This window comes from Calypte anna, chromosome 4B (genome assembly GCF_003957555.1).
Source record: "Calypte anna isolate BGI_N300 chromosome 4B, bCalAnn1_v1.p, whole genome shotgun sequence".
In the NCBI taxonomy this organism is placed as follows: domain Eukaryota; kingdom Metazoa; phylum Chordata; class Aves; order Apodiformes; family Trochilidae; genus Calypte; species Calypte anna.
Window position 1 is genome coordinate 18,724,784 of NC_044249.1, and position 18,557 is coordinate 18,743,340.

The window sequence follows — 18,557 nt, forward strand, 5'->3', positions numbered from 1 at the left end:
CAGCAAATATATTTCCAATTTCCATCATTCCTCTAGGATTTTAAAGTGCAGTCAGCCTTGTGATTGCAAAGCTTATTTTTTTTCCCCTTCCCTATCATCAAAAGATAACATTTAGTGATGGAATTAACCTTTTATTTGGGATTTGTCTGCTGAATAAATTAGGTCAAACTTTCTGTAATTAAAGGAAAACTGCTGAAATAATGGAGTTGCTTCTTTCAGACAGACCAAGAGCAGATTCTAGCCCATCAGTTTTTGAAGGGAAGCAAAACTGTAATGTCCAAATAAGAATGCAAATCTGAAATCCCTAGGAAACCTGGGATGTTCCCACATCATGGTACCTTATCCTAGGCATTTATCCCAATGATTTAAGAAGGTACCCTTACAAGAAAGGCAAAAGACTGATGTTCAAGACACACTGTGTTGTATCAGCAGTCATCACGTGAGGTGCTGCAGCTCATAGGATAATTTAAAAGCTTCAAATATTTAAGTTGTAGAATCATGCCTCTGGGAAGGATGGAACATACCTTGGAAAGATGGCACATTCTGCTTTGTTCCAAAGTTTTCCACAGAGATATTAAGGCTGTAACACCCTCTGCTTTCCTGCATTAACAATTCTCCAGATGGTTTAGGATTTGCACTTCTTAGATAAGCTGCTGGCTTCCCAGTCAGAGGCAAAAGAGAGCAGAGACATCAAGCTTGGGTGCTTGGCTGTGGCACTGACTTCCAGGGACTCTCTGCCTGGGGATCCTTGGCAAGGAGCAGCAGGACCCCATCACCTGCACCCTGAAGTAGAGTTCAGAGGCCAAACCTGAAGTTTCAAGTTTCATCCCTGGTTGTTTTGTTCTCGGAAAAGCCATAGAGAGCAAAGAGAAGAGTCTCATTTCTATCCCCTCACTCTCTCCTTGTGTTGACCAAAAAAATAATACAACCAAGAGTGTTTCTCAAACATTTTGTGAGTGTGGGAACATTTATCTCCTGCATTTGTCTGTTGTTGACATGCTCCTAGATGGACCTGGCATGAAGCAACCTGTGGCTAGCTCTGCACTTAACAAGACCTTTTAACTCAGATTGATGGCTGAGGTGTTACTTGAGTAGCTTGCAAAGATGAGCTCTAATAGCCATGTCCTGCTTCTGCTTAAAGTTTGAGTACAGTGTGTCTTTCCAGATGGGTACAGAGCAATCTTGTGTGAGAAATGATCCACTTTAATTGGAGTTATACTAAAGCTGAGACATCCAAAACAATTGTGTGAGCACAGTCATTGTTTGCAGAAGAAAGAAGTTGTGACTGCTACACCTTCTTGTTTCAGTGTTACCTCTAAAACCCCCAGACAATTAATCCAGCATTTTAATCTCTGATTATTCAAGACCATAGAACAAAAATTTAACTTTTTTTTTTTTTTAAACCTGAAGACTTGATTATTTTTTTACAGTCTTTAAACTTTAAAATTTAACACTATTTTTAAAAATTATTTTTCATTAAACCTGATTTTTGCTACTCTTGTTTCGGAGCCTTTCTGAATGCACATTTTCCAGGTGGAAACATCCCCAGGGATCCCTCTTCTGGGAGGACATAGGGCTGTCTGGGTGCTGCAGCTAATTAGGAGTCATCTCAAGGTGGAAATCATAGAACTATTGCCAGACCCACAGAAGCCTCAGAGATGTGAGGCCCTGACCATCTCCCAGCAGGAATCAGAGGTGGTATTTGACAAAATGAGCTGGAAGATGGGGATGGACCCTGCCATGAACCTTGCAGTGTCGGGTTCTGTAACCTGGTCAGCTGTGTGGCCACACAGTGTCACCAGGTGGCTTTGCAGCCATCACTCACTGTGCCATCTGTGCAGACCATGAAGGGAGGAGAACAGGCTGAACAGTTTTTCTGCCAGGAAGCCTGGTTGCACTGAAATCAAACTGTTCCACAGGAGCTCCTCCACTTTGATGACATCCTCAGCGAGCTTGTTAGGAAGAACAGTGCAGATTGTTCTCTTTCCTGTCAATAACATCAGAGCTGGAGGCAGGATTTTTTTATTTTTATGGGGTGTTATCAGGATGTGAAATGGTGTCCAAGGAATATTTTAATTAAGACGGATATAATTAAGACTCCCTGTAGGCTTTTGGTAGCACCTGCTCAGGGGCCTGCTACAGACCTTGATCTTGGTGTCCATCAGACCTGCTTGTTCTCAGCAAGTCCCAGCTCTGGTGAGGGAGGGGTAGAAGAGGAGCTTTCCTTCTTAATTTTTTTTTTCTAAACAGCTTTAGTTATTTCTTGAATTTTTTTAATTTCTTTAAGTTGAAAGGAAACAACTATATCTAGTAAGTAAGTAGAAGTCAGGGGAAGGAGCTGAGAATATGGAAGGATGAGTGGGTGTGTATAATACACGATTATATCCAAGGAAAAAGCCAATATTGCCCAGCCTCACAGGCGTGTGGGAGTGCTTGGAAAAGGACAGTAGTGAGGATGGGGATGAGAAACACCTTGCTGATGTAGTCTGCTTAGATTTCTGAAAGGCTTTTTATATTGTTCCTCCTGGGTGGCTTTTACAGAAACTTAAAGAGTCCTGAGCTAAGAAGGAAGCTTCTTGCATGAATAAATAATTATCTAAAAGGTGCAGTGCAGCGGGGAAAGTGGATGGTGAGTCACCATGGGGAAGAGACCTCAGCATCACTGTTGGTATCTGGAGTTTAATATATCCCTAACAAACTGGAGAGAGTGTGACTGGTGAAGTGGTGATATTTGCAGGTGACACAAAGTTTAATCAGGGCATGAAGGATAAGGCCTGACTTAAACAATTGCAGAAAGGCTTTTCTGAGGCTCATTGAGCATTAAAATGGAAGAAGAGTTGCAGCTGTGAAGTGATAGACTTCAGGGAAGATGGAAAAAAACTTAATTTCCTCATTTCATCCTATTTTCCTGTCTAAAGCTGTGGGCTCTGAGATGAGGATTCCTGCTCAGGAATGAGATGTTTGGTGATCAGTGGTTCTATGGAAAGGTCATCTCAGTGCTAAGTGCCAATCAAAAGCAGGAAACCACATTAGGGATTGTTATGAAAGGGAAGCAGAACAAAACAGAGACCATGATTATGCCCTTCTGTAAATCTACAGTGAATTATTTACTTGTTGGAAATCAGTTCCAGTTTTGGAACCCTTGCAGAGGCTCAGAAGCAGAGGAGGGATGGGTCCCGTGGAAGGAAGGAGCAAGTTGGCAAAGGTTCCTCAGCCTGACCATGAGATGATGAGGGGGCTTGGGGATGGGACAGAGATTAAAGAGCCCACAAGTGATGCTGACAAAGCGAATGGGGATTGCTTGTGTGATTGTGACCTTCAATAATTCTCCTTCTCTGCTCTGGTGAGACCCCCCCCTTGCAGTACTGTGTTCAGTTCTGGGGTCCCCAACTGAAGAAGGACATGGAGATGCTGGAGCAAGTCCAGAGGCCACAAAGAGGGCTAGAGAACCTCTGCTATGGAGGCAGGCTTAAAAGTGCCCCATTATGGAGCTGGGAGCATCCATTCCCAGCCAGGCATGGCAAGGGACATGAGTCTGAGGTCACTGTGGCTCCTCAGACACCTCAGTTACTTGCCTTAAGCTCCCTGGGTGTTTTCTGGCAGCTCTGCACAGCCATTTAGGCTGCAGGAAGGAGGTGCCCACCATGGTAATCAAAAGTTCTTAACTTCAGAGACTAAAAAAGTACCAGGACAACCCAGGGCAGAGCATGCCCTGAATAGTGGGGTCACAAAAGCAGCCTGGGCTGTCACACCTGGTCAATGGGTTGGCAAAGATGACAACAAGAATACAGAGTGATGGAATGGTTTGGGTTGGAAGGGATTTTATCTAGTTCCAACCCCTCTATTTTGTGGCCATGGCATGCTGGTGAGTGGGATTTAGCAGAGCTGCTTTAATTTTGGGTTTTGGTTGCTTGCTTGTCCTCTCTCTGCTCTCAGGGCTTTTCTTTGTGTCACACTTTACCTGGTGGTGCATTTTCATTCACAGGAGGGCTTTTAATTGCCATGAAGGACTTCAGCCAATGCTGCACATTTCTCTTCACCTTCAGGATCTCAGACCCTTCTAGGGAACCAACAACCATGGGACAGTGATGGCACAGGCACAGCAGGGTGAGAGGAGTTTTCTCGAAGTAAATAAAGCATAAACATCATTTCTGTGCTCCTTTCCATGGAAGCCATTAAAGTCCTTATTCCATTTTCCCTCCCTCTTTCAGATTTTAACAGTGGGAAGATGCTGGTGGACAAAAATGAATCTTGGCTTTCTAATTTCTCCTCTGCTGCCTCCTCCTTTGTGAAAGGAGGGGGCACCTGGGCAGGAATCGGCCTCCAGGAGGTGGTCATTGGGCTGATCCTTACCCTCATTGACCTGATCACTCTCCTGGGAAATACAATTGTCTTCATCTGCCCCATGGTGGAGAAGAGGCTGCGCACTGTCACCTACATGTTCATCATGTCCTTGGCCATGGCAGATTTCCTTGTAGCTTGCCTGGTCATGCCCTTCAGGTGAGAACTGCTTGACAGGTAAGAGCTGATGGTGATGTCTGCATCCAGGTCATCTCCTAACTCAGAAGGCACTGACTGAGCAGGGCTGGTTATGTTCATGTGCTGTGCTGGGCTCTCCAAAGAGCTTAACTGTGGTTATCTGTGCCTCAGTTTCCCTATGCTTTCTCGTAAGGGGAGGAAACTACCCAAGGGTGTTTTCCCAGTGGCTATAGAGGGATGCTGGCTGCTGGTCTGAACTGGGTATCCAGGTGTGTCCAGAGTGATGAGTCCCCACATACAGGACTGGCTGTGCCTTGCACAACATGCTCACCAGGCTCTGAGGACTGTCATGGGTGTGTTACACTCAGTGCAGTGACTGTATTGACCTTGCTTGCATTTCAAAGGTAGAGGTATATTTCCTCCCCTCCCTTCCCTCTTTTTTCTTTTTTTTTTTTTTTTTTATTTTTAATTTTTGGTCAGGGATGACTACTGAAATCAGTGGAGCTAAATTCTATGCTTTTGGTTTTACACTTCCTTTCTTTTCTGATAGCAAGAGGGAGGAGTAAAATCAATCCTGACTGGCATGAGAAAACGGGTGATTTCAGATTACTGAACTTGAAATTCTTTTGCAGAGATGTTCCCCTTCATATTTTTTTGTGAAACACTGAATTTTGATTGTTCCTTCTGCTTCAGAGAGCCTTGGTGGGGAAGGCTGCTGACCTTGCAGACTGGAAGGTTTGAGGTCTGGGGCAACAAATGGGACTCAGAGCACTTGGGGGAAATGTTTTGTCCCTGATCCCATTGCACACCAGTAAATGGCAGTGCTGACACAGGGACATCTCCCCTCTCTCTGTGTAAATGTAAGGATTTTATTTTAGTGTAAGGAAGGTAATTTAGGCTCCCCCTGTATTTAATGGAGGAAGAGGCACTTCAGAGGGCAGTTCTCCCTGCATGAGGTTTCTATTTACAGGAGCTTCACTACCTGTCTGGAAACCAGTAAAATAAATGCAGAAACCAGTTTACTTCTAGGCTTGGGCTCTCTGGTGCTGCAGAATGACCATGGGCTGCTACAAAGAAGGAGGCTGCACCTGGTTTGGTGTTCCTGGAGGAGTATGAAGAGGCTGAACTGATTTCTCATTTTGTGCTTTAGTTCTCATGGGGCTGCCTAAATTGAATTTATTGAATTTATTTATATTTGTCTATACTGAATTTAGTTCTGAAAGGTGTTCTCCCAAGAAGCAATTACAAGTTAAGTTAAAAGTTTATAGTGTCAGGTGGGGGAAAAAAAAAAAAAAGACCAAGCCAGTTAATGACTCACTTTAGAAAGTATTATTGCCAGTTTCAAGCTCAGTGGATTTTTAAATTCAGGGTGGGAAATCATCCATCTGTATTCATCTGCCTCTCCCTTCCACCTAGTGCTCTAAGTATCTGCCCAAGGGCCTGGATTTTAGGTTCCCTTCAGGCAGCAATAAGGTCCCCTGGAGTCTTCTCTAGGCTGAGCAATCCCAGCTCCCCCAGCCCCTCCTCACAGGAGAGGTGCTCCAGCCCCTGGATCATCTTTGTGGCCCTCCTCTGGACTCTTTCCAACAGATCTATGTCCTTCTTCAGTTGGAGACATCAAGGCCACCATGGTGCAGGGACACGTTCTGCTATAAATCAACATTTGCTGGAATCTTTGCATAGCATCCTGCACAACAAAATGCTTCCAAGGGGCTGGGGCTCTTCAGCACCACCGTGCCCACCTACAGCAGTTGTGCTCCCAAGCAGCCTTCAGAAGTCATTTTCATGACTGGTTGCTAATTAGATGCAGAGCAGGGGTTCCTTTCTAACTCCTCTGACATCAGGTTGACTCTTTTTGCCCTTGGGGATGGCAAAGCCCACTGAGCACAGAGCCCAACTTTCACTGTGTTTGACCAGCAAGCTGTGAAGTTAGAGGATAATTAAAGCTTTGCAGGCCTAGGTAGTTACTCAGCCTTTCACATCAAATTCACACACAATGGTTATTTCAGCAGCACACCAGGGGCTCCAGAAGGCTGGTGAAAGAAAGGGGAAGCAAATGGCATCTAATTGCATCCTATAGGAACGTGCATCAGCCTTCCTACAGCTGCCCTGTGCTGCTCACTTCTCCCAGACCCCTCGTGACTTGGTTAGGAGTAATTTTGGCATTGTGTCTGCTTTTTGCTGCAGTGCTTACCTCACTGAAGCATTTGCAGCTCCATCATGTACAAACTGCATAGGCTTCCTCCTAAAATGGATTAATTTATTTATTTTAATCCATGAGTTGAAACCCTTTCCATTTTGCAGCACATGACCAGATGAAATTTGCGTTTCTCGGAGGAGGGAGCACCTTCCATACCCCAGGAACTGTGAAGAATTCCTAAAAATCTGTGCTTCATAGGGCACTGGAAAAGCTGTGATAAACAAAGCTAAGGACTTATAAAGTCAGGGAGTTTTGGAGGGGCAAAGCTTCTCCCTCGAGCCACCTGCTTATAACAGAGGGCAGGCAGGGAGCATAAGGTTGGTGGTCTTCAGCCATGCCCCACCTGTGGGTTATAGCCTTGGGTTGGACTTTTTTGAGGATGAATCTCTAAGCTGCATGCTCATGTCTCATACCTCCTCATCCAAACATGATGTTACCTCAGTGGAGTCTTGAAGAAATGCATGAAATTGGTCCTCCTAGCTTTGGTTTCTATGTATTTTCTCTTGCAGCATCATTTACGAGGTGACAGGGATGTGGTTGTTTGGGAAGCTGTTCTGCAAAGTCTGGATCTCCTTTGATGTCATGTTCTGCACTGCATCCATTGTCACCTTGTGCTTCATTAGCCTGGACAGATACTGCTCTGTGGTGACCCCATACCACTATTCAAGAAGGATGTCCCGTGGCAGGTGAGTGGAACTGCTCCTTACTTTGGGTTCCTGCAAGTTTTTATTGGGCTGTGACCTATACTGAGATGGGATTAAAGGAGCTCTTGACAGACACTGCCCAAAAGTAGAATGAGGTGATGAAAGTATCTTTTCACCATTTAAAACTTCACAAAAATCACTTGATGTGGGGCAGAAAAGGAGAATGCAGCTGAGCTGCTTGGGTGGTGCTGCTGGGAAAGCCCAGTGTAAGGATGGGCCCCAAAATGGGATAGAAACCAGTGGTGTGGACTGACTCCTGCCCACACCAACTTCTGCCCTTTGCAGGAATTTCTCCAAGGACTAGGGGATATGACATGCAGAAAAGTGCATGTATTAGTAGTATTCCTCTTCTTAAAACTCTTTATTTTTGTGGGGAAAATAAAGAGAAAACAGGATGGGGTTCTAAGCTCCTGTTAAATTTTCATGTGAAAAACTGAAATGAGGGTTCCAGGGTGGGAAAGATGTCTGAGGATGGGCACAGAGGATGCTGCAGCTACGAGGTGCTTTACAAGGGGGTTCAGGCTCTTTTGGGGATGCATTTCCCCTGCAGCTCTTGCTGTGCACCAGTTGTGGGGTGCAGGCAGCAGACAAAGTGAGGAGGGGGCTACATAGCAAGGGCTGCAGTGGTCCTGGGGATCTGGTGTCCATCAGCTCCACCTCTGTTGCTCCTCAGAGGATGAGGTAATGGCCAAGTATTGAAGCTGAAACCAAACAGAAAAACCTACATGCTGCTCTAAATATTAACAGAATTCCTCTGGGAAACCTTTCCTCCTCTTTTTTTTTGGGTCTGAGCATCCCTTACACTGCCCCCAGTACTGCAAACCACAGACCCAATTACTCAGTTGTTCAAGATAATCATGGATGGACTTGTACACCAGCTTTCTCACTGCTTGGCCACTTCTCTGGGTCCTGTGGGACTGCTGAGCAGTGATATCCCACACAGGTTACCATGGGGATTGAATGGTACTGGGTGTTCTCAACTCAGAATAACTCAGGCCCTCTCTTCACTTTCACAGATGCATCCTGATGACCTGCACTGTGTGGGTCTACTCCTCTCTCATCTCCTTCCTCCCTGTCATGCAAGGCTGGAATGAGATCCCTGGGGTGGACTTCAATGCAGGCAGAGAATGCATCTTTGTCACCAACTGGATTTTTGCCATTGTGGCTTCTGCTCTGGCCTTTTTTGTCCCTTTCATGGTCATGTGCAGCATGTACTTCTTCATCTACCGAGCTTCACGGCTCAAGGCCACCCGGATCGTGGCTCAGACCCTGGAGATCCACTACCACCCCAACAGCAAGAGGCAGAACCACCTGCAACTGGAGAACAAGGCCACACGGACCATCATCATCATCATTTCAGTCTTTGTGCTGTGCTGGCTGCCCTACTTTGTCCTCAATGTTTGGCTTGCTGCCAGGGGCACTGACTCCACTAGCAAGGTCTTGGTTGACACCTTCAAGATCATCACTTGGTTGGGGTACTGCAACTCCACCATCAACCCAATGCTCTATGCTTTCCTGAACAGGGATTTCCAGAGGGCCCTGAAGAAGCTGCTGGTTTGCAGGCACAGGTCTCAGGTGGCCATTGGAGAAGACATGGTTTCCATAGCCACCTTTTCCAAGACTGCTCCAGACCTAGAATATAACATCACAGTGCCAGTGCCCAACGGTGCCCTGAAGGGCAAACCCAAGTAAATAGGGATGGAGAATCAGTGGCTGGAGGTGGTGGTGGTGCAGGAAGTGCCAGAGCACATCCTTAAGGGAAAAATAATGGGTAGGACAAAAGGGGAAGGGAGGGGCTGGAAGACCACAGCTGGAGGCACGCAACAAAGATGCATTTCTTCATTTTCCACAATTTTGCAGATGGTGAACTGTGATATTTATGGAGCAATTTGTTATAGCTAATGGAGCTAATTTCTTCCTGGGTAATTATTTTTTTAATGAGTATTTCCGAAGACAAATTCAATCTCCGTGCTGGGGGAAAAAAATCATCACTGATAATGTGAATTTGTCTTTGTAGACCACCAGGATGTACACAATTTGAGGTGGGACAGTATTTCTTCTTTATCAAACCACTGTAACTCTATTCTTGCAGCTTAAGTGACTGATTTGATCAGTTTTAATAACTCCACATGGGAGTTGGCAAGAGGATGTGGTCCAAAAGCAGAGGTCACTTCTTCACAAAGGCAGCACAATGGACACTGTGCCTCCTGTTTGTAAAATCTTGCTTTAGTGCCTTCCTCTGAAATACCTGCAAGTTTCCGTGGAACCCAGGGAATGAGTGGGTCTTGCTGAAATGATTCTCTGTAACTCTGAGAGCACCAAGTACCCAGGAAGTTCAGAGGGGGCTACAAGGGATCAAGACCAGTCAAAGAGGGGATGTGAAGAATAATTATTACTCATGTGTTTTACCCTATAATGTCTATGTCTTGATGCTATGAATTCAGCAACAGAATACTGCTGGACAAAACAGACATTAAAAATTATGATAAACAGGAATGATTATTTTTACCATTCCCAAGTCTTGTCTGGACAGCATCAAACAGCACTGGCTTCCCACAAGAGGGCAGTGGAGCAGCTCACTGAAGGATGGCCCTGGAAAGGCAGGACTGCTCCCCAGTGTCTCTACAGCATCCTAACAGTGAGTAAAAGCAGAAGCTGAGCCCCCAGGACCTCAGCTTTTTTGTCAGTAGGGTCAGAGAGGGCTGGTGACCTCTCAAGACAATGAGCATCACTGGTAGAAGAAACAGCCCTGACCTGGGACTGTGACACTGGTACTCCTGTTCATGGAATGTGTTAGATCTGCAAGCTCCTACGACTCCGATAACACCACAGAAGTGGTAAGGACAATAATTACCCAATCTTGCCTTTATTCTGAGGAAAGCAGCTAGGGCCAGTGGGCACAAAGGGAGACAGGGCAGGATTCTGACACCCAGGTGTGTGTTTTTTAAACAGGGCAAGGAAAAGCCACTCTTGACTGCTTTCCCTTCCACAGTATGAGCACAGTGAATACACATTAGACCAAAGATCTTTGGACTTTCAGTCACTGTGGACCATTCAGGCCGACTGAAGGACATCATCCAGAGCTGAGGGATGAAACATGAATGAGGAAAGCAACAGGAGAGATGCATCCCTCTGTGTAGTCTTGTTCTGAAGAGCTGGTAGAACAGTCCTGGAGCTGGTGGGGATGCTGAAGCTCAGGTGGTTGTTTCATAACACAAAGAAGTGTTCTCTCTACTCCCACTGCTGAGGCAGAGCAAGTGGAGCTGCCAGAAGCAGGGTAATGAGTGCAGGCAAGACCTGAGTGTAGAGAAGACATCTTTGGTTAGAGCAAAGACTTTCTTGGTCAAAGCCTGGAACCCAAAAGAGTGAAGATGGGGTCAACACCCTCCAGCATCCAGTGAAGCAGAGACTCCCTGACACAGGCAGGTAAGAGCAGAGTGTAGGTAGCCACAAACTTTCATGGCTGGGCATGCACCACACAGAGCAGGACCTGTACATGCCTTTGAGGATAAGTGTAGCATCCCAGAATATGCAAACCCTGAGCTATGCTCATCCAGCACAGATACACTGCAAGTTAAAAATACCTTACTCTTCACTTCCTGTGCTCCCCCTGTAATCACCTGGCAGGGAAGCTGAAGAGGCTTCAAATGTGACCATTTCACTGTGCATTTACAGCTGCTGGGAACAGGAAAATCCAAGGAAGAGGACAAAATTAAGAGGCTTCTGTTTAAACCCAACTATGCTTGATAAGCTGGTTTTGACCAATTATTTACTGCAGTGTTCTGACTTCAGACAAGCCAGAGTTCAGGAAAATAATCCACTTCTGGTTTATCATAAGGCTGCAGAGTGCCAGCTGGTTTAATTGCAAGCCATAGTGTCACACTGCAGTCCAGAGATTCCAGAAGGATGTGAATCCAGCATCTTTTTAAGAAATTGATTTCAAAGACTACAGTCTCAAAAATTTAAGCCTGTAAAATGAGGAAATGCAGTTATGCAAAACCTGTTCTAAGAGTGTGAGAGAATTATTCCTTCTTCCTTCCTTCTCTGTTAGCAGTGGAGAAGCTGCCTCCATAATCCACTCAGTTTAGAAGCATTCTGTTCCCTTTTTTCTTCAGCTGGAATCTCACTTCCAAGCAGCAGATTCATCTTTGCATCATCACATGCACTGTGGCAAGTATGAGAAAGCAAAGGATTTTACAGAAGTGCAGTGCCTGTCCTCCTGCTGCCATCTGCAGCCTGATGCTGGCTTTAAACAGAAACAACTCTTTCATTTGTTTTTTTATTTTTTATAAATAAAAGTTTATTAAATCATTTAGACTTGAAAGAAGTCACAGTAATCAATGCACTCAACAATTATAGCAAGTGCATTCTGTACACCACCAACCCAAATGGATTGATTCTGTATTTTATAAATAAAAATTAACATATTTACAGAGAGAAATAAAAGCATGGAATTAGGCAGTTAAATTAGCAAATTACACAAATGCCTAACAGTTGATTTTTTTTTTTTTAAAGTACAAATCTACAAGATTACATATGACATGTATGACTTCATTAGGTTTCAATTTTCAGAATCACAACATTTTCATACATAATTTTTACTATGGCTCTTCCAACCACTCCCTATAAAACTGCTTGCAAAAAAAAAGCTCCCTTTCCTCCTTTTCCTTCTCTACAGGTTTTTCTGTATAAAATGCATTCCCTAAGATCTACTTTAGTGCAGAAGTATGAAAAGATTTCCTCTAATGACTGGCTAGGAAGAGTGACAGTATATACAACTGTGGTATTTTTTTGCTTTAAAAATAGTGCATTTCCCCAGTTTACCCACCAGGGACAAAAACGGAGTCACAGATGATTTCAAAATCATCATTTCACCAAAGAAAGAACAAGTGATCTGGATAAGATGCTCACTAGGCTTAGAGACTGTAATTTGCTCTATAAAAATACAGTATTTTAATTCTATTTACATCTTACAGATCTCTCACTTACCCAGCAAGCTGACATTTACAAGCTTCAAAAAAACCCTTAACAAACCCAAAAAACTGATAATGGAGTACAACATTAGTAAGCACAGTAGCTGGACCCATCCACCTAGGAGAGTTAAGGTAAGAAACATGGAATGTGAGAAGTGTGGTTACTGGCGTTTGTTGGCTGTCCAAGTAAATGAAACTCTGTCCAACACATCTTATACATTAAACATGGAAAAAAAAAAAAAAAAAGCTTAAGTAAACTATTTCCAAGCTAGACATTCTGCATCATAGGATCCTTCTGCTGAACAATCCCTGTAAAACCTGCTGAGTGGAAGAAGTGATCCTGAGGATAATTATTTGCTTGGTTGTCTTGAATGCTTATTTCCTGATAAACTCATTGTCCGTGACCTCTGCCTAAGCACTGGTTTGGGTGGGAGTTCCAAGTCTTCAAACACAGGATTTTCTATGATTGCTGCAGCCTCTGGTCTTTCAGTGGGACTTGGAGAGAGCATGTCCTTCACCATGGTGTACTAAAAGAAAACATGATGTGCTACATGAACCAGGTCATAAGTATTTGCTTATTTATGCTCTGACTTCAACTGTAGGTGTATGAACAAGTGGAAAATGTCCCCAGTTGTCTGCTGAGTAGTTTGGTTATTAATACTTCAGCACGGGAGCTAAAAGTGCATTAAATAATTGAAAATGTATCACTCTGTATCTGTTAAGCTGTCTTTACTGGTAAGTACTACAACCAGTTAGGCAAATTACTGAATCCTGGATCAGATTTATAGCTATAAAACCATTACATTAATTTGCAATCAGAAGAATTTAGGCACTTGTAACTAATTTTCAGCTTCGTGTTTGAGCCCCCATGTTCTAAGCCATGCAGTAATTTTTCACATTTTCACATTGAATTACAGGTTTTCCCTTAGATATACAGGCACTTTGAATATCTGTCTCAAATTTAAATGAGAATTAGTGTCCTGCTCCAGCTGAGCACAACACACTGCATCCCCTGTTCCACCTCCAGTTTCCCCTTTACTTGTGCAGAATTCTGCACTTTTCTCTTTGTGAATTTGGCTTTGTTGCAAGAAATCATGTCAGGATATATGTGAAATGAATGACAGCAAGTGACAAAGGGAAGCCAGGTAATATTGTACAGTTAGTGGAGATAAACTGTTGGACAAAGCTATCATCATCCACAGTACTGTTATGTTACAGCTTTGAAACACAGAAAATACAGGGATGGAAAAATGCATCTTAACACAAAAGCTTTTTTTTCTGTTCTGCATTTTTACCTACAAAACAATTGAGAAGAAAAAGTTTCAATTATTGAAGAAAAAGCTACAACTAATAGCATCAGACACACTTACCTCTTGTGCATACTTCTGAATGAACAATGGTGGAAACTTCAAATTTCTAACATCACTTAAAGTCTGCAAAAATAGTAAGAAAAACATAAGTTTTCCAGAACATCATTCTTCAGCAGTATTACTCTATTACTCATCAAAACATATGCAAACTATGCAAAACATCAGCATGATGGCAAAAACCCCTTTAAAGTCTTGCTTTAAGTGGTTAAAAATCCCAACATACTTAAATGGGTAAGTTGCTGCTTCTCTGGGTATACAGCCTGCATTAGGAATTGTGTTCCAGGAATTCTGATCTCAGTTTTAAATCAGCCAGATGCAAAAACTTGTAGTTTCTCACTTTGGCTCAACCAAGTGAACCAATCCCCACACTACCCCTAATCCCCAAGATCACCTACACCAGTATTGAGACATATTAAATGGCTGGTTCTGCCTTAACCATGGAAGCAGGAGTTTATTACTTTATTTAATGTTTATGGAGTAATGACCAGGTCTATCAGCAGTTCCAAAAGCAGTTAATGATGCATAATTCTGGGTCCTCTGAAAGTACCCGATCTCCTTCGGTGTTTTTTTTCCTTTACAAGCACATTGGCTCCATCTACTGACAGGAATACTGCAATGTTCAGCCACACAATTACTTGCAGCAAACTACCAGCCTGCTTTGGGGAATTTAAGTTCTGTAATTGCCAGCAACCCATGACCCTCTTCTGCATGTGTTTTTAGTGCAGAAGGGCAACACTTAGCACATAATTTCTTCCCTGAAGGATGTCCCCCTTTGCTAAATTTTGAGTACAAAATATAAGAATTCTAAAATTTAAACAAATTCATTCTTATTCCATTTAAGTATAAACTGACCAGGTCATAGTGATGGGCAACAGTCAAGCTCCTGTTCAAGAGAACTGAGTTTTATGACAGTAAAATGCTTCAAATAATTGTTCTTATTCCTCTACCAATTAAGTCTGCATTTAGTGATCTGTTTTCAAACATTTAATTTGGAAATAAATTGCACTGGCAGACTAACTGCTAACAGCTTGAGACAGAGGCAGGTCTCACACTCCACCTCTGGGGATTTTCCCAGCCTTTTGTCACGGATTCCAAGAATTTGCTGGGGTGCTTGGTTAGGTAGAGAATGTTTTGCTAATGCTTTGCTGATGCCAATGAAAAATGCAGTGTAACAACTCAAACAACAACTAAAGTAGCTGAACTTTAGAACTTGGCAATAAAGGGGTGAGGGCTTCTTTTGGATTTGAGTAACAGTGAAAATGATGGGAAGTTAGCACACTGTTTTACCCTCTTATGAAGTAAAACAGGGTTAGATGCAATTTAGGATTGATTCTGATTACTTGATTTGCTTCTGTACTCAGGAAACTGGAAGAGCAAAACTTGTCACTGCTGCAGATCATGAGAATCCAAGATAGCTCTGTATTGGGCATGTGTCAGTAAGACTGATTTTATTTAGAGAACCTGAAATTGGCTTCAGTGCAAAGGGTTCAAAGTAAGCACTGCTATTCCTTCTCTGGACAATGCTCTTTTTTGCACCATAAAAAGCCAAAGCATTTTAAAGAGAACACAGCACCAGCATAGGTGAAACATTCAGGTTGCCCTCAGTGGGATTCCAGCTCCTTTTTGCATCTCTGCTAAACTCAGTCCATCTTCACTTGACACCTGAACTACCCAAAGCATATGTAAATGATAAATGCAATTTATAACAACTCTTTCTTTCCTGCATAGGTCACTGGTCATCATGAACAAGAGGAGAAACCTTTCTGGCTGTAGCTCCTGTTCTCTGTGAACCTGTTCCTTCCTGAGCACTGTGGATATCATGTGAATTTGAACAGCAAGGAAGAGCTGTAATGCACCATAAAATCTCCCAAATTAAAATTTGATGAAATGAAGTTCAGCAGTTACTGGGAAGATAATTGCTTGAAGCCAAGTAAGACTCACAGCTAAGACTTACTATAGGGAAAGGAACAGCAATTTTTCACTAAGTGCTTTGGGTGACAAAGTACTGCAGATGCAAACTAAGGAAGAAATTAGAAAAATGCACAGCGTGGTTCCCATCTTGCATGAAAAAACAAGCTGGCAGGCTTAAAGTCACAAGCTATACTTGTTGCTCGAGTTCTCAGATATTCTAGTTCAACAGTTTCTCTTACTTGGCTTGACAACAGAGGAGCTTTGTAAAGAAATTAAGGCCTCAATTCAACTGCACACATTAAGAAGACTGCAATTTATTTTCAGTGATTCAAGGGTTCTGTACAAGGCTGATAAAGAAGTTGTGCTCCTAATTGCAAGATTTTTCTAAAACTGAGAAGAACCCCTTGTAAGAGTTACACCAAGTAAATAGCAATTTTATAGTAGTGGACAAAGTGAGGAGAATCCAGTGCCATACATACCCTGACCCTCTCCATCTGAGTGCTGAAAGGGTAAAGCAGCTCAAAGAGAATCAATCCCAATGAAAAGATATCCACTTTGTGTGAGTAAGTGTTCCCACAGATCTGAAAATTCAAAATTAGGGTTAGATCAATCAAGCTACTCACTGTATGTACTTCTGTGTTACAGCCAACCCCCTTTCATGTCACCTTACAGAAGTCATTAGCCCCATGCTGAAACTACAGGACAGGCTCTCTGGGAAACTTCATCCTGTGAGCTTCGGTGAGCAAGGTCCTTATCACCAGCTCCTATTTTGCAGACCCAACTGCAAAGCAAACTGCATCAACTTACTTAAAGCTCGTGCAGAATAGCATATCCTTGCTCAAATAACTTGAATATTGAACTTAATTAAACCTCGAGCAGAATAATGTGTCCTTGCTCAATTAACTTTAATATAATACAGTTACCTTTCTACTACAGTAAAAGCAAGGTAAATGAAAGCATCTAAGTATGAATCAATATCCAGCTTTTTCTCTAAATTATATATATAAATATAAATATGTTAATTTTGGAATTTAACTCAGCTCAAAACTACTTTGATGAGAAAGAGTTTAAGTAACTTGATTGCAACCATTTACTAGAAAGAGTGCCTGATCTTTAAGCTCCTGGGACCTCAGGTGTCTTCCAGACACTGCTAGATAGAGCTGGAGAGGAGAGAGCACAAACCTGTTCTGGGCTCATGTAGAGTTTGGTCCCTACTTGTCCTGTGTGCCTGGCATAAGCTGGCATTGGGGTAAGAACGGACTCCTCCTCCTCATCTTGGTCCATAGCTGTTACCAGTCCAAAATCCCCAACCTTTACTATGTCATCCATTGTGAAAAATATATTGGAAGGCTAAGAAAACAGGTGAATAGAAAAAAATGTTATAAACAAGTTTCTTGATTCAGTAGATACAACACTTTGGTCTAATTCAGATACACCACACTGTCAAGGGTAAAGATGCCTGTCAAACATCAGGTGAGCAGAACCAGTAAAGAATCATGAAAAAGACTACTCCTTCATTAAAGTCTCCCTTCCTGAAACTCAGATGACTGCTCATTCTTGTAATCCTGTAGAGGTTTACTAGCACTACACACAAAGTCAACAGCTGTGGGGAACAACACCACAGGTAAGTTATCCAACTCTCCATCACATGGCAGATTCACACCAGATGCTGGAGTTCTGACTTCCACTCTTTTTATTCCTAATCTCCAAGTACTAAACTTGTTAGCCATATTTTTAACCAACACATATCATATTAAATTATAGATACACTGGAAGTCTAGGAACCAGATCTGCTTTTTGGTTCGTACTGTGCAGTTTAACTGTGGGAACAGCTGTTTGTGTAACAGAATTAAAAGTTTATATTTGATGGAACCTTAACTTTGCAATTCACAACTGTGATGATCTGGTTTAACTGTCCTTTAGTTGTTTGCCACATACTGCCACCCTTGGTTTAGCCTACTGATAAAACAGACTGGAACTGAGATGTCCCTTTGCTAACTGTACTAACTACTAACTCAGATATATTTTTTTAAGAGATTTGCATTCTGGCTGATAGCACAGCACACATCAAATGACTGATTAAGTCTTTGAAACATGACAGCTCCACCTCAGTTAAATAGAGACATATTTGGGGGAAGAACAGACTGATCCTGCAAGGGGAAGAAGCAGCAGGATTAGGTAAAGGGAAGGGGTTGAGGCTTGGTAAAGAGCCAGGTGGTGCTGGGCAAGCTTTTCTGAGAGCTCCTGGAGCTTTCAGGGATAGGAGAACATGGCCCATGCTTTGTTGGCACATGGTCTTGAACAGGAGGGGTCAGAAAGATACAGAGAGTATTTTTACCAAAAAACTAAATGACTACAAAGCTGACCTATTTCCAAGTCCATCCAACTTCCTTTGTTAAAGAGAAACCCAGTCTGTGAAAGAGACAGAAAAAGGGCTTCTTGGTTTTGGTTTTTAAGGGAGAGCCCTCAGCTAAGCATTACAGAAATAGATGACTTGTTAATTCCACAGTGCTTACATATCCTGCTTCTAAAACTGCTTCCTGAGCCAGGTCTTATTTCCCATTGTATTTTCCTGTAACAAATGTCCTGCTCTTCAGAGTCACAGCTCATTTAGCCAAAAAAACCACCCAGCTTCCCCACAAACTCACAGCATCTCCAGACTCTGATGCATTTATACACCACCCACACTCCGACTGCACATCCACATTGCCAAAAATCTACGTATCAGAATGTTTAATACTCTGGGCACAAAAGTCTCCTTTAGGAGTTTGTGTCCCATTGCCTTGATCTCCAACAACCACACAAGAAGTCAGCAAGATTTGTCTTGCTTCATAGAATAAAACTCCTTTTAACACCAAGTTCTGTTTCTTGTGCTTCTCTGGCTGAAAACACTGTCTCAAAATGGGCTGCCATATGGTTT

At 42.9% G+C, this 18,557-nt stretch overlaps 2 protein-coding genes across 2 annotated transcripts in view; one reads left to right on the plus strand and one right to left on the minus strand.

Annotated features, from left to right (window-relative positions):
• The first annotated feature begins 4,015 nt into the window (after positions 1-4,015).
• On the plus strand, positions 4,016-9,075 carry LOC103535803 (octopamine receptor). The gene is made up of 4 exons (XM_030450705.1): positions 4,016-4,107; positions 4,212-4,500; positions 7,189-7,365; positions 8,400-9,075. Exons 1-4 carry the CDS (start codon positions 4,089-4,091, stop codon positions 9,073-9,075), a joined length of 1,161 nt encoding a protein of 386 aa, XP_030306565.1. The 5' UTR covers positions 4,016-4,088.
• Positions 9,076-11,669: 2,594 nt separating this feature from the next.
• The window catches only part of EIF2AK3 (eukaryotic translation initiation factor 2 alpha kinase 3), a 42,242-nt gene continuing 35,354 nt past the window's right edge, over positions 11,670-18,557 (minus strand). The window contains exons 14-17 of the mRNA XM_030450706.1: positions 16,820-16,987; positions 16,117-16,218; positions 13,727-13,789; positions 11,670-12,883 (exon numbers count right to left, since the gene is read on the minus strand). Of these exons, the coding sequence (XP_030306566.1) occupies positions 12,707-12,883; positions 13,727-13,789; positions 16,117-16,218; positions 16,820-16,987 (510 nt within the window). The 3' untranslated portion in view covers positions 11,670-12,706. The remainder of the gene's footprint in view (positions 12,884-13,726; positions 13,790-16,116; positions 16,219-16,819; positions 16,988-18,557) is intronic.